This window comes from Myotis nattereri (assembly GCF_964212035.1).
Source record: "Myotis nattereri genome assembly, chromosome: 4".
Taxonomy (NCBI): domain Eukaryota; kingdom Metazoa; phylum Chordata; class Mammalia; order Chiroptera; family Vespertilionidae; genus Myotis; species Myotis nattereri.
In genome coordinates, this window is record NC_138079.1 from 41,877,974 (window position 1) to 41,894,624 (window position 16,651).

The 16,651-nt window shown below is 35.0% G+C and overlaps 1 protein-coding gene across 3 annotated transcripts in view; it reads right to left on the reverse strand.

The window, feature by feature from the left end:
* Positions 1-1,800: 1,800 nt before the first annotated feature.
* AP3B1 (adaptor related protein complex 3 subunit beta 1) overlaps positions 1,801-16,651 on the reverse strand; it is a gene marked incomplete at its 3' end in the record, with an annotated part of 192,857 nt that continues 178,006 nt past the window's right edge. For 2 of the 3 annotated variants that reach the window (XR_013995856.1, XM_081088790.1), the window contains 2 exons: positions 13,712-13,850; positions 1,801-2,509 (listed from right to left, as the gene is read on the reverse strand). Coding sequence is in view for 2 of the 3 variants with exons in the window: in XM_081088790.1 (XP_080944916.1) it covers positions 2,356-2,509; positions 13,712-13,850 (293 nt within the window). Of the gene's footprint in view, positions 2,510-3,255; positions 3,449-13,711; positions 13,851-16,651 lie in introns of those variants that run through there. The other variant, XM_081088791.1, reaches the window with a different exon arrangement.

Below are 16,651 nucleotides of genomic sequence, written 5' to 3' on the forward strand. Positions count from 1 at the left end.
ACATATTTTTCTATTAAACACAATTTCCACAACACTATCATAAACTTGATCCTCCCTCTACAAATCTCAAGAAGACAGTAAAAGTAATCATGAAAACTTCCTGAGGTAACTGGTTAAGTTGGAAGGCAGAAGTGAAGAAGAAAGAAGATTTAAAAAAATAAGCAAGTACATGATCAGAAATCGAATCGGCCTTCAATTTATGGAAGAAGTGAAGTGCACAGTGCTGGTTGGTCTGGTCGGCCACCTGTGGAGAGCTGGAGGTGGAGGTGGATAGATGGGTTTAGCAAGTCTCTGGGGACCGACTGTTTAACTCTGTTGGACTTGGTACCTGAAGCGTGTGGGGTTGGGGGAGGAGGTGAGCCTCTATTAGGATGTAAACAAAATCTGTTTGCAAACCAGGGCTCACTAACTTAATGAACTCCACACTTTTGACATTTCTTTATTGCAACTGAACTGAGGGTTTCTTGGGGATATAGATTTATTTTTGCACAACCCTGACAAGGGTTACTGAAGTTCTTCACATTCCAGAGTGAATGTGGTCTTTAAGTAGCAAGGAAATAATAAGGCTGTTAATTTGGTGTTATAACATGGGGCTCCCATCTATGTGAAAAGAATATTTTTCTACCTTTAAATAAAGTTCCTTATAAAATAAAAAAGATTACAGCGAGGAAACAAAAAGATGAAAGAGCTTAGGTTTACCTTTAGCTTGTTCAACCTTTTTTTTTTTTTTTTTAACTTCTTCTTGTGTTATTCATTCATTCTGGATTCTTGTCTTCTCTAATAGTAACTTCTAAATTCTTAACAACAAAAACCCAAGTTACAAAGGCAAACTTTTGGTAAGCTATTATAAAGTTACTCAAATATTTGCAAATAGTTATTAGGAAGGATAAGTATCCAGTATTTTAACTTGATAAATTCATTGTTCTCATCTCTTCAGAATAAAAACATTCTTCTTTTAAAAAAATGTAATTTTATTGATTTCAAAGAGGAAGGGAGTGGGGGGGGAGGAGGGGAGAGAGAAACATCAATGATGAGACAGAATCATTGATCGGCTGCCTCCTGCACGCCTCCTCCTGGGGATTGAGCCTGCAAACAGGGCATGTGCCCTTGACCGGAATCAAACCCAGGACCCTTCAGTCCACAGGCTGATGCTTTATCTACTGAACCAAACCGGCTAGTGCTCTCCCTTTTTTTTTTTTAAATAAATAAAGCAAATACATTGTGATACTAAAAATGAGGCTCAGGCTGAAATATACTATGAGAGTAATTCTTCAAGATTGGTGCACATCAAATGTCCCATTAAGTGGACATTAAAATGAAAAAATATAGCTAGAATTAAGAATTCAACATTGACTAACTCGGCTCAATGGAACAATTTAAAGATAATCATGGATTATGATCAAGTTAAAGGAATTATGAGGCAAGGAACTCTGAATCATTGTACCAAAACCCCCCAAAAACCCAAATCTGAAATGGGACTTTGGTCATTCTTCTTATTTCACTTATGTGAAAAATATTTTAATGATATTAAGCTATTGATATTAAAGTGGTTTCAATTGTTAGCATACTACATTATATTACTGATTTAACATAAATTTTAAATCTAAGTTAGCAGCAAAAGTAAAGAATATAACACAATTAGAAACATTTGCTTGGTTTGAAAGTGTTTTTTCTTTCATTAAACCCCATTGCTTCTCTGCATAATAAAACACTCAAAATATCTACTTTAGAGTGAAAAACAAACAAAGCATGCAAACTTCAGGATAATAAACAATTTCTCATTAAAAATGCAAAGGCAAATGCTCTTCATATGCTAGTTTATTCATCTTATTATTCAGAGATAATTTCATGATGACAGTTGTCAATAACCGATTACAATACCAGGAAATTCATAGAACAAAATTTTGCGGAGATCTTGTTGTTTTGGCATTTAATTCTAAAAAGTATCCCATTTTCACATGTCAAGCTGAGAGGCCATACAGACTATTTCTAGGCTAATTTCTGCTTACTGTGGGAAGGAAGGTGATTTCCAATAAACTTTAAATATCCAATTCATGTCCATCATTGTTGAAAAAGGGAAGGAAGATGAGAAGGACAGAGAAAATGCCACATGGACTCAAGAGTTAAGAGAACTGACAGTAAAAAATATGTTCTTTGGTTAGCAAAGCGAAAATGGGGACAGTATTGCATACATGATAGCTACACACTAGCATTCTAAAGCAGGAGACAAGAATGTCAGGAGTGTGTTCCCCCCACTGCCAGATGGAAGGGCTATTATTATAAATGAAAGGCAGCAGTCATGGATGCCAGGCACTTTTGTTGTGTGCCAGATTCTGAAGTCCAGATGTAAGCAGGTTACCCCTGGGACAGGACGGGCTTCAGCTCCCGCAGCAGAACAGAGCCAATCACAGTTTTCTCGGTGTTTATGATAAGCTGTGCCGTAGAGCCTTCCTTGAGTTCCACTGTGACTAGCATCAATGACCCACTGTGCACAGTTTTAGCTGCAAACCTGTTAGAAAAAAGAGAGACCTTTTATCATGAGGGGGGAAAAGGAGACAGCAGAAATTCAAATAGGTTTAAAATGACTCTTTTTTCCCAATAATTTACTACATGTTCCCTACTGCCGAAAACCCAAAGCCAAGCATTCTCCCGGAAAAAAAAAAAAAAAATCAATAAATTGCCCAGCACCATGCTTACAACAAGCAGGTAATTTTAGTGCATCTTTGGAACAGAACAGGAAAAGGAATTCTGGTTTACTTATTAGTTTAAACAGCAGATGCATGTGAATAATTCTCCATTCCTACAAATTGGGAATCATTCATTCATTTGATAATTTAACACTTCACCATGCATAGGGCCACTTAGAATAAACCTCTATATTTTTATTTTTAAAACATGTTAAGAAAAGGTACCTTTCTCAAAGAGCTTGGAATTTTAATTCCTCATATCTGAAAATGATTACGCAAAAAGTTAGATAATTTAATGTGCATTATAAAACTCTTAAGTTTCAATGAATTCACACATGTTGAAATATTCAAATTCAATCTCTAATGTTGATGATACCATGTAACAAAATCATGTGATAGCCAAGTGCAACATCACACTCTCTCCATCTTTTTACATTTTTTAAATGTTCAGAACATTAAATCCTTTTTGCTTTAGGATATAGGCAACTTGAGGTCTAAGGCTCCATTACTAAATTCCAAGACATGAAGAACCTACTAATTACATGGAATTAAAAGCAAAACTAGCCTTTTAAGCACTGCAATTGACTGAAAAGCCGTTGGAGGCACAATGAACTTCTGTCAATCCTGCTAATTCATTCTGCGTGCACAGTGGAGCCCCAGAGACGTGGAGGAAAGATGGTACCCTCCTGGGCTTCCATTTTCCGCATGGAGCATGTTCCACACATTTTTTGCGGGGGGAGGGGATTTGATTGCAGGGATGACTGGAGAAAAACAAAGTTGCTGCACATGAGCTTTTGAAAACACTAACAAGTGTAGAGCAGGTCTGTGACCTGCTGTGACCCCACTTTGCAGGGCCAATCCCTTTTCCCCTTTCTGTATGACACGTGTCTGAATCTGAGCCATCTGCCTCAATTTGCGCAACATCTTCAGCCACAATGGCACCCAGTTAGCCCTGACAACAGCTCACAATACATAAAAATAAAACTGCCGTGCTGACAGCACGCTGCGGACTATTCAAGAGCAAACCAACTGGTCAGTGTCTCATGTCTGACAATTAGCATGGGCCTCGCGCAGAGCCCACAGCGTCCTCAGGGATCTGTTTAATTACCATCAACATAAAAGAGGGAGTTTATCAGGAGACACTCAGAAAAACTTCACTCCCGACTTAATTAAAATATTAGCCACTTAAGCAGGAAGCAGATTCTCTTTAGATGAAAATTTCTTTTTTGAGGGTTTTTTTTGAAATGACATCAAGATCTCATAACACATTAGATTCTTTTTTTTGAAACCTAGCAAGCCATTTTTGACCTAAATAGAATCATGAAAATCAGTTTCCCAACAATCATTAGAATAATGCAAGAAAAGCAAAATATGCTAATTCTACTAAATTGAAAATATTATCAACAATTTTAAGTTGAGTTTTAAAATGGTAGCTAGTTGGTTGCTGATAATGTTAGCAACTCTCCCAGTCATTTATTTGCGTACTCTCTCCAAACACACTGAGACGTGTAAGGAATCAGACAGTGTTTCTACTGAGGGAAGCAACTGTAAACAACCAGCTTAGGAACAGAAATCACACGGAGTTAAAAGAGGCTTTATAAAGCTCTTAACATACACCTCCATCTGCTCTTCAGTCATCCTCACAGTAGCTCAGGAACTGGGGACCCCAATTTCATCCTGGAGAGAACATGAAGATCACCAGTCCCAGGATGACCTCTCTCTTCTATCACCCTTTCTTGCAGGTTTGTGCATGTCTTTTGTCCACATTTTTGAGGTTCTACACTTTGGGAGAGTCCTGTTCCTGTACTTCTGTGAAACCACGACAGCAGTGACATGAGGTGGCCCTTCTGTCCCACTCACTTATGCAACTTTCCCCACAGATCTGGTCATCACCAAATACTTCAGTAGTGGCCCCTGTTTCTGATAGAGTTATAATTATGTAAACAATAGTGTTATTAGTCCCTTTATCTACTTAACACTCTGTGCCCTGGGACCACGGAGGAGATTATGTCTGAATGGGAACACAAAAGCACTGTTGTTTGAATTTCAGGGTTACTAGCCCTAAGGCACATTTTATTTTCTTTCTATTGAAAACTGAAAGTGAGAATAATACAAACTCAGGAGACATAAATGTCAATTCTGATACAAGTACGTTTACAAAGATTAAAATTAGTGTCTTGTACATGTTTCTGAAATCCTATTACCACAAAATCCTCAATACTGTAAAGAACAGGGGTAAGCAAAGAAGAGGCATTTGCTTGCACTGCAGTGGAAACATGCTAAGCGAATCATCCTAGCAATAAAACCTGTTAGCGGAGTAAAAGCGACTGCCTTGTAGCCAGTCTCTATGTTCTAGTGGCACAAAATGGTGGGAGCACGGCTTTGAAGCAGAAGACTATGTAGATGTCTGGACGCTCTTGTTTCATAGTTCAAATGGAGGTATTTAACTGGAACGCAGAATGATTACAATTGGTTTGTTTTGGCCCATGGAAAGCAAAAGCCACTCCCTAAAATTTATTCATCATTTAACTCCCAATTTAAAAGATAGTTATGGAAAGAATACTAATGAGTCCATAGTAAACAGCTAGCTTATGGATGTAAGAAACATTGATTACAAGGACAGCTTGGGTCAAAAACTTACATTAAATGGCTGACATCAGAATCTCTGAACTTGGCCTCAAACTAAGATCACGTGGTGACAAAGTATTTTCAGAAGGCATGCGAAATTTTTGATCATCGTGACAATAACAGGTGCCATTAATTAAGTGCTTTGTCAGTGGGTACTACATACTTCATCACTTGTGCCATTTCATTTGATTCTATGAGGCAGATCACTTTAAAGTCGAGGGAACTGAGGCCCACAGAAGTTGAGAAACTTGCTCAGGACACACAGTTCCTGAATGGTCGAGCAGGAATTTGAACCCATGGATCACACACATTCTCTTAATATTTGCAAAAATGCACTCTTAACGTTTTTTAAATTAGTCGATAGAATCTGCTTCCTCCTTATTTACCTAATATGCACATAATCTATTAATATTCCAAAAATTTTAAAAAGGAAGATTTTTTCCCCTTTAAAAACTGTGTACCTGACTTGGCAGTATTCTATAATTCAAAGCACCTTCCATGATGCTTTGTCATAACATAGTTTACATTTCTGCCTTTAAAGATTTAAAATATTTAAAACTTCTCCTACCACCCACTCCCTCAAGAGACACCAGCAATGAAAAATACAAAACATCTTGAATGGAGCTGCGACATAGGGAGGGACTACTGGGAGACCAACCAACCTCAAACACCAGTAATGCCACAAATGAGGACAAGTAAGTGGATGGCAGTTAAAGATGCATTGCCTATGTAGGCCGGGCTCCGTGTTATTAAAAGGATACCACCTAGGTATTTTTCATAATTTATTTTCATCCTACCACCAAGCACTTGCTGTTTGTAATCACCGAGAAGGTAAAACTGTTTGGATATAGCTGTATTTCATCTTATTAAATGTCTCTTTGTTTATTATCGCTAGCAATTGACATTTAATCTTTGAAACTAAGAATTCTTAAGATTAAGAAAAAGACAAAATACACCGGTTGCCAAACCTAAATGAAAGTATGAACCACTCTTCAAAAAAAAGTTAATTTATTTTAACCTGACAGAATTATGAAAACAGGTCAAATAATAACAACAAATTTGGACAAATGTATTTATCTGTAAAACATGGGCTTGCTTCCTTTTTTTTTTTTTTTTTTAGATTTGTAAGCTACGGACCATCAATGCTGTTTATCAAAAGGAAAATAAATCCTACAAATTGTTTGAACTGAAACGTTAATAGGACAACATGAATTAAAAAAATATCAGCGAGGCTGCATCAACCTCCAGGGTATTCACAAACATAAACTACGCAGTGTCATATTTGCTACACTTAATGCAACAGCTCTAAGACATGCTTTTTCTTCTCTTGGATAGACTTCCTGGTTTCTGATTTTTCTATTCTGAGTTCAATTTTCTCGTGGTTTCTGTTCTACTGGTTACCAGAAACTGTGACAATGGCCCACTCAGGCTAAAACTTTTTTTCTTACTCTGTACATGAAGCCTTCAATTACTGCCTGCTGAAGCAGACAGAATCCTATTAGTAAGAAAGACGATCACAAGATGCAGTGCCCTGCCCTAGCTGTATAAAAATAATTAGTCCAAAGTTGACAAATGTGTAATGAAGTCGCACAATGATTATATGTAAAAAACACTAGTTTATAGCTTCCTAACATCAAATACCTAAGCTTGGTTATTTGGAGCACTATCTTCCAAAGGTTTTAAAATGATAAATCCTTATTACTCGGAGTTAATAAAACATTTTAAACAGGCAGAGTTTGTAAGTTGTAAAAAATTGCATGTTGTTGACTATAAAATTGTATTTTAGAGTTAAGCTCACTGCACTATTAAATTAACATTGAGAAAAATATTTAGATGTGATTCAAGCTTATAAAATTTATCCAAAGCAATATATTTTTCAAAAAAATCAGCCAGCAATCTTGTATTTCCCTTTAACATGTTGATGAGAAGAGTTAGAACAAAAACAAAACAAAAAAAAAGAAAAAAAAAGAAAAAGAAAAAAGCTACCATCCTCATTTAGGATCCTCTATTTTCTATTCTAACCTTTAGAGATGGTATAAAATAATTATTCCCCACATTATCTGGCCAGTGGTGTTCCTCTTCTTTGTACAGGGGAGCTAAAAAATCAGAGTGCACTTTCTCAGAGAAGACATGAACATTCTAGCTATTCCAGAGCATTTTTCGCTTGTCTGGGGTGGGATGGGGCTTAACAATAAAAAATTAAACTGTAAAACAAATAAATTCTTACCCCATTGTCTTTGATTCCTTATAGAATTGTCAACCCAGAAGGAAAATCATCAAGAATACCTTTCTTCATTTTTACAAGAAATTAGTTATGTATTCCTATTAGTAAAACTGTTGCATTGTAGAATATTACCTCACAAATGGTGAAATTAAATAAAACTTAAATAAAGATTTTTTTAAAGCAAAAATCAGCCGTGCAGTTTGGTTATTTCTGAAATATCCAAATGTGCTTTCTGTGTGAAAATTAACTGAGGCCCACATTTGTTTTTCAATGACATGCTGCTCAGAGCTGCAGAGCCCAGGGCAGTCAGATGAAAAGCAGTGCTGTCCTCTAGTGGACAGTGTCAGCCTGCGAAGGAACTGGCTTCTAAAGAGGTTCCACAAATCTGTAGTCCTGTTTTGAGATCCCAAATCTGTCATATTGTAGAAAAGACTGAAAAGCCTGGTACCTTTATATTAACAACTGTTTATACAAAATTCTGTTTTACGACAGATTATGTATGGTGACTATAGTATCAGAGCTTTTAAAATTAGGGCACCAAGACATCAAATATTACTGGTCCTTCAAAATTACCCAGGATTCAAATAGTCCATAGTTTCCAGGGAGAAAGAAATAAAACTAACAAAGACAGTAACACAAAGGTTGATGAACCTAAAAACAGAAGAAATGGAAATATCAAAGACTCCACCAAAAAGTGACTACTTCGTATTTGTAATCCTAGCACTAGCAAAATCTGTCACAAAGTTCTTCAAAAAATACTGAATGAGGGAGTTATATAGCGATTTTAGGGTGGAAACAAGTATTCCCCTTTTTGGTAACCATTAAACATGTGTATGATAACAGTGATTTACTGAATGAGTTTAAAGCCTGGAAATGAAACAAGTTGCTCTTTACATGTGCCTCAATTAAACAAAAAGATTTTTATTTTAAACCTCAAACAAATAAACTGTCTTTAAATGTGCTGATAAATTAAAAAGTTGACTGCCACGTTGCCATGGATACACTGTTCTATTCATAGCACCAGACTTTCCTAATAGTTAAGGATGTAACAGTAGTAAAACACTTTTATTCTACGAAGATTGTAATTACTCACAAGTTGTACATGTTCAAAATCTGCAAATTAAAAAAGTGACAGGGTAGACAAAATCTAAACCAGAGCTTAAGATATATAGGGAGGAAAAGGGATATAAGTACTGAATACAAGTTAATGATGAAAGCTGTTGAAGTAAAATAGAGTCAACAGAGACAAGGCTTTCTGTTTTCACGCAAATATCACATTTTCCTCTTATAGGGTCAATTTGTTCACAAAAGGGACAAATGAGTAGGTGGCATGACAACCCTTTTAAACACTGGAGTATATGAACGTCACAATTCATGAAACTGGGTTAAAATGTAAAATAGTGGGGACTGCTGAAAGACAAGCGCTTACTTATGGTCTCAGACTGTTTTCATGGGTATTATGACCATAACAATATACTCTCTTGCTGGAGGACAGGGGACAGATATAAGAAAAACCTAAATCAAACATCTTGCCTATTGGTACCCCATAATGACTAATCTGTAAAAAGTAAATACATAAACATAGGAAAAATATATCTTAAAATGAGTCATGTGGCTATCATTAACTCTTGATAACTCAGGGCAGCTTCACACTGTGGAGTCTGGAACCCTTGCTGTATAACTTCTTGGAGTGATAGCTAAAATGCAGATTCTGGGGCCCTGAACCAGATGTATTAAATCTCAGTTTTTGGGTGTGGGTTTCAGGAACCTGAATTTTATATAAACTCCCAAATGATTTTTTTGGACCAAAAAACCTTAGAGCTATAGATTTCTAGCTTTCCACTTTTTGGTCACTGTGCGTTGGTGCCTTTGTCAGAGGATAAGCAACAGAGTAAAAGCAAATGCATCCTGGTTTCTGCCTTGTTGAATACAAGCCTCCTTCGTCAACCCTCACTTGATTTCCTTCTCAGAGGAGAACAGAATTTTTCCCTGGCCCTGGATGAACCCAAGGTTCCCACTGCTAGTCTCTCTAATTATCTCTTCTTTTTAAAACACATTAAATCTTGTGTCCATTCATATACTAGTTTATCACTGCTCATTCTGCCTCTTGAATATGTTTTATTTACATAGGAGTTTATTAGTATTGTCTTAAGTTATACATCTTAAGAATTTTATAATGACGAGTATCGCATATATTTTAACACAAATATCTAACACAAGACATTAAGACATTCAGCTGCCTATTAAATGCTTTTTGATGATTTCTAAATTCTCATTTCTGTATTACCCTTATCATGTGGTAACTGTAATTTGGAAAACAGCAAATTGGCATAAGGACCATAACTCTGTAGACCCCAATAAGATAATTTTGTTCTCAAAGAGCAGCTTTTTCAATCAGCAAGTCAGTATTACAGAAATGAAGACAAAGTTAAGCTTTTCAATGGTATACTGGTTAGCTTTGTTATATTATTAATAACTTAGAAAATGAAAACTAAATGTCATATAATCTAACAGCAGATATGCTTTTTCAATTCATCTTTAAAAGTGGTTAACTATATAGGAAATGCTTCTGGTTTGGAAGTGAATTCCATAAAACTTGTGCTCCTTTAATTGACTTTTTAAAATGGAGACCATTAATGTTGATGTGTTAGTAGCCATTTTCTATTACGTATTCAATTCAAATTTCTGCTTTATACTATTACACACTCCTGTATACTAATGAAGATTCACTTTTTCTTAGCTAATTCTTATATTATGTATTTTTACTTGGTATTTAATGTAAAAATATTCATATTTTGAAGAGTAGTATAAGAATAAATTACTCTAAAACTAGACAACGGGATCATATTCATCAAATGGTCAAAAAGAATGTTTATTAAAAAGTTCTCTCAGAAATAAAAGATCCTGAAAAATTAGAACAAAGGCCAGTCAAAAATAATCTGTTGAACTGAAGTTTTAATATCTTAAACACTAATAGAATGCTTTTTATACTCGTTTTTTAAATGTTAAATGGATTACCATTAATAACTACGGGAATGGCTTTGGTCCTACTCTTCATACACTCAAAAAAACAACCATTAAGGAGGCACTCAGAAATCTTATAGGGATTTAAATTTTATTATTAACAATTAAATAATATATAACTTATTTAGATATATAAAGGCATTAATCTCGCAAGGTAATAGAAAACTGAACACTACTGTTAAAAACATTAATTCAATAAAGTGACAAAATGTAAATTTCTGTCATAATATAAACAGTAACATTTCATTTTAAATGCAATTAAGAAAGACATTGGTACAGATTTTGACAATTTGTAATTATTACTGAGTATAAAAATGTTAAATATGCAAGCTAATAATTTTTATCTATTTCTGTGTGAAAAATACAAATCAGTCTATATGTTTATTACCTGGAAACTTACTGAAATTTAGAATATTATGCTAACTATAGTTTAACTATAAAAGCATTTTCAATTAAATCTGATGAGACTTGTGAGGCAAGTTATGACTGTACAGCCTATTCTTAATTAGATATATGCATTTTATTCACTTTTACTCTGCAGTAACTTGAGCTCTTCCCCCAAGTTACAGAGCCAAACCCAGGCTGCTGATGATAGGGCTGGATTTGAAAAGAGTTGACACTGCGGATGTTTGCAAGGACCAAGAACATTGTTTGAGTGCAATCTCTGCATTCCAAAGCCAAATATAAATGGTTCTCGGTTATGTGCCTCTCCTGCATTAGTATGGATAATTGAGAATTGACTATAATTTAATGTTTTGAGCAGGTGTTAAGTTCCAAACCACCAAGACAAGTCACAGGCAAACTATCCTTTAATAAGAATTATAGAAGTGTCTTTCTCAGTCCGTTTCTCAGTGTCTTTCTCAGTCCATTTCTCAACAAGAAGATGGGTTTCATATTAGTTGCCGTTGAGAAGGTAATGTGGCTATTTTCTGTTTTTTGGTTTTTTTTTTTTCCATATATTTTTTTTATTATTAGTTAAGGTATTACAAATGTGTCCTCATCCCCCCCTTTAACCCCCAACCTCCCCCCCCCCCACACACAAACTCATGCTCCCATCCCCCCGTTGTCCATGTCCATTGGTTTGGCTTATATACATGTATACAAGTCCTTCGGTTGATCTCTTCCCCTTACCCCCGCCCTCCCCTACTTTCCTTCTGGGGATTGATAGCCTGATTGCTGTTTCTCAGTCTTTGGGTCTGTCCCTTTTCATCAGTCTATGTTGTTCTCTATAATCCACAAATGAGTGAGATCATGTGGTATTTATCTTTCTCTGACTGGCTTATTTCACTTAGCATAATGCTCTCCAGTTCCATCCATGCTGTTGCAAAAGGCAAGAGTTCCTTTTTTTTTTACCGCAGCATAGTATTCCATTGTGTATATGTACCACAGTCTGTGGTGGCTATTTTCTTTTAAGAAACAGAAATCTGGAAAGCTGCCACTGCTTTCGGAAAACTTACAAACACACATACAAAACAAAACAAAAACTAAATTAGAGGTTCCAAAGTAAGTAAGGGTTACCCTGTGTCTTTTTGTACATTACGATAGGACATATTAAAACAGGTCTGAAGTATTATGGGATACCAGATGTGTCAGGTAAAATTTGATACCACATAAGCTAAAAATTACAGTTGATATGACATTTGATGTTTTAGTAATTTTAATAAGGATCCATAAATTAAACAGAACAACTTCTGCTAGAGAAAATCATCCAGGAGAGGAAGTATTTAAGGTGGAAAAGAATTAAAACAGGAAAATTCAGAACCAAAATATTTTCACTGAAAAGGCTTCTATTCATGTTTCCCCTCTTGAACAACATTAACTGACAAATAAATTGTATCTGCTTGGTAGCACCAGTATGATTACCTTAGATCAGTTTTATTACTTTGTCCCAGCCCTGTGGGAAAGATAGGGCTTATAAATTAAGAAATGGAAGCATCAGATCTTTTGAGCAACTTAAGGACCCTCCTCTCAAAAAAAAAAAAAAAAAAAAAAGAAAAGAAAAAGGAAATTTAAAAAAAACCCCAAAAGTACAAAGTAAATTTGTTGTTGTTTTTTTGATTAGCACATGCAGTTTTCATTCTGTCATGATTAGTAGATGAAATTAGGTAACTCTGGATAATGGCAGATCAAGACTTGAACTCAGCTCTTGTCAAGTCCAGTGTTCCTTCATAGATACCATAGAATTTCATTCCAATCACCCGTCTTTTGCTTGCCACCATTTCCAAACAGATGAGGAGATTAAAGCCCACAAGGAGCAGTTATAACTTGCACAAGATTACCGAGCCCAATAATGGCAGAGCTCAGTCTAAAACCCAATCATCTGTAGTACTCTCTATATGGGACCTCTTTACCCCTATGTTAATTAAATTTTAAGGTCAGAAGGCATTCCCTTTAATTTTAAATTTAATATACATAAATAAAATAGCATACGTATGACACTGCAGAGGAATGGCAGAGAAATTACAGATGGTGTGCAATGAATTCCCGTAAGCTCACAGAGAACTAACTAAGTAACAAGGGGTTATCTTAACTTTCATTTCAAGCCACAGGCACTCATAAGAACACAAAGAGGACAATTACACTGATCACATTTTCTGCTACTTTTAAGGACAAGTGACTTGGATCTCATGCTTTCGATGGTTGGTGGTGAAGATATTCCTGGGCTAAGAAACAGAAGCTGCATTTGGCCCTATACTGGTTTTCTAGCCACTCCTCAATCCTGGAAGCAGCCATAGGGGACTGCTATCAAAAGGAAATCTGTATGTAGTACCCAAGCTTCTCTTTCAAGTAAAAAAGGCCAACTCCACTGCTTTGTAAAACAGTGTTTCCTAGAAATCCACTGAATCTGGAGAAATAAGATAAATTCTCAACCATATCTCAAAAGGTACCTTTGCAAACCATCAAGCTATTATAAAATGCAGGCACACTATCTGTATCTTTCAGGAGAGTACTACATGCCAATGTGCTAAGGATTGTATGAAATAGGAAAGAGAACCTTTCCCCAAATCAATCAATCAAATATATCATCAGAAAAAAAAGGGGGGCATATAAATAGTTAGGGGTTATTTTTAAGAAAAATTATGAATTGAAAATTATATATTTATACATGTACACAACTTATCCCCTCAACTTGTGTTGGTGCACCTACCTGTGAATATTATCCTGGCCAGAAGGCACTACACCAACGTTGGCCACATTGACAATCTTCTGAAGAATCATAGAGGAAGTGAAGTTCTGTGGTGCAAGGATGATTACAGTAGAAGTTTCATTCATTCCTGTCAGCATTCCTGTAAGAGCAAAAGAAGGCCCCTGTAACTAATTATTTTATGAAAATTATATTAAAACAATTTAATGCTCATAGCCAAAATGTAAACTTCTTTTCAAAAAAAACCAAACAAAACCCACCAGGATGTAATTTACAAGACAATTCCCATAAAATTAAAATGAACTGCAACTGTTTCAAAATTTTCAAAATCTATTGTGTAGGAAAATATGTAAAAATACAGTCAAACATCACTCTTAATAAATATGATTTTAAGTACTATATGATAAAAACTTAGAATCACAAAAATGAAATTTCAATCTCAGTCCCTTTAAAATGTAGTGAATTAATTTGGCTGATGTAAACTATTAAGCTTCTACTTTTAAAGAATTTTCCCTCTCATTTTCATGTAAACATCTCTCTTGCCAAATGCTGCTTGAGAACAAATCAAAGTGATTCTGAAATAACCAGCAGCATTACCTGATGCACGGCCTCAATGTGATGGGTCAAAGTTATCTCAACAATGACTGAAAGTCCCTCAACAGGTTCGAAAAAATGTACTAGTATATGTAGCTAAGCTACACTTAGTATTTGCTTAGTGAATGGTACTACAGTTGCTGACAAAACACCAATTGAAATTTCTGAAGCAAAACACTGAAAACAAAGGAAAAATGTGAATGGAAAACTGTAAATCCCAGAGACATTTCAAATAGTATTTAAGGAAGAAACTAAGTTAAGCAAAATCATGAACAAAACCATACAGACTTAATACAAGACATGCCATTAATATCAAAATCTCATGTAAAAATGTTCAGTGAACAAATTCAATAACATACCACTTGGGACAAATAATGAAATTTAGGTTAAAATAAGCAAATAATCTGGATCTGTGATATAAGTCACAGACACCCAATGATATCTATTAAAAATGATAATCTTCTGAGATGTGTGATATATGTACAATAGTTTACAAAATGCATGAAAATGGCAAAATTTGATTCCATGTTTTCAAAAGACCCTGCACCTTCAGAGCCATGTAGTTATTTACTGCAAATGCAACCCCCCAATTTTTAAAATCCCTGTAATTAGTCGTATGAAGACACTAAAGCCTAACACTGTAAAAAGACCTATCTAGCTTTAAACAAAGAACAGTTTTTACTAACCACTTTCAAACCCAGGACACCGTGTTCTGTCTTAGATTGTTTAACTTCAATATTAGGCAAAAGCTTTAAAAACTACACAAGCAGTCAAACACTGCTTTTAAGCAAAGCACAGTGGCTGCTGACATAACACTGCTGAGAGATGTGTGTACTCATTTAGGATTTAAACCTTCTCCATTAAGCTCTATTGAAGAGCAACTGCTGAATAAATGAATGCAACTATGTTTATGTTAAAAGCCTGTTTCCCGCAGCATGTAATTAAAGGAAATGTTGTACAAAGCCAGTACTTTTGTCAAGCTCCTGTAAATGGAAAGATGGATAGCACTCAGAGAAGTGAATGCATTGCTTCATATTTAACCTTAACACTCTTGTCATTAATGGTTTGTCTAACTTGGTCTATAAAAGACAAGGTACTGCTCCATTGAAGTAAAATTAAAAAAATCAACTAAACCATGCTTTTCAGAACAGAAGATTCATTATCGTCAGCTAATGTATTGGCATAAAGCAAAGTAACATCCTATCAAGTAAGGCACACATTCAATCTGCCTTCCCACCCTCCTTTATTTTTAACTCATGCTGTTTTATTGTTATAGGCAATTTGTACCACTCAGCATGACAGTGTAAACTGAATCAAGATTAATTTACATGCAAAAGAACACTTAGCAGAGCAGCATGGTAAGCAAATGCATTGTCTCGATTGCTGAGGTGGAAAGGAACCTGGAAAGGAAAAAGGGGCTCTAATTAAGGGGCATCAAATATGATTGCTTGTGGTAGTTAAGGGCCAGAAAATAGTAAATGTCTGACCATTTAAAGAATTAGCATCTTGCTAGCTAGGAACCCGTAAGATGGAGACATAAATCATAATAAAATTAAGTAAACATTCTAGATTTCTTATACCACAGATTTTTCTAAATGAAAATATATCAGGTATTCTCAAATTAACAAGAAAGAAAATGCCAAGGTATCCTTAAAAGTTTCTCCTATGAAAACGACTTTACACAGATAGCCTGCTCATTCATAATAAAGGTAAAGTTACTGGAAAATATTTAAAAATTGTCCAACTATAGAATTTGTTGCTTCATTAGAATTTATCTAAATTTTGGTGAGGCAGTGGACAGCACTTAACTTAGGTTAATCAGCTGTAATTAACTGCTAAAATTTTAGCAAACCAAATAATAAAATTTTTTCCTAAGTTTTAGATTTCCAATTTAATTCATAAGAAAAAAAATGAATAATAGAGAGCAATTTGAAATAAGCAATTGGCTTAGGTCTCTTAAATTAAGACTGCCCCATGACACTAAATTAAAATTTTTTTAAGTGAAAGAGAGATCTCATGTTATTTATAGCACTGAAATCATTCCACAGCTAGATCATTAACTCACTGTGCAAGACTCAAAACTCAAAGAAAGCTATGAAAAAATCATGCTCTGGTTAAGGTTCGTAATATGAATGTTATGAATATGAATAATATTAATATGCAGGATAAGCCAATCTTTCATTTAGCACTTTGACTATCAATGTTATAAACATTCATCTTTAGCCATGAAAATTTAAATGCAACAATCAAGAAAAAGTGACAGATCAGGCTGTATACTAGAAACAAAACTTTTTCATTTAAAAAATGTTAATATGTATAATCTCTTACAAGGATTCTTATTTATTATAC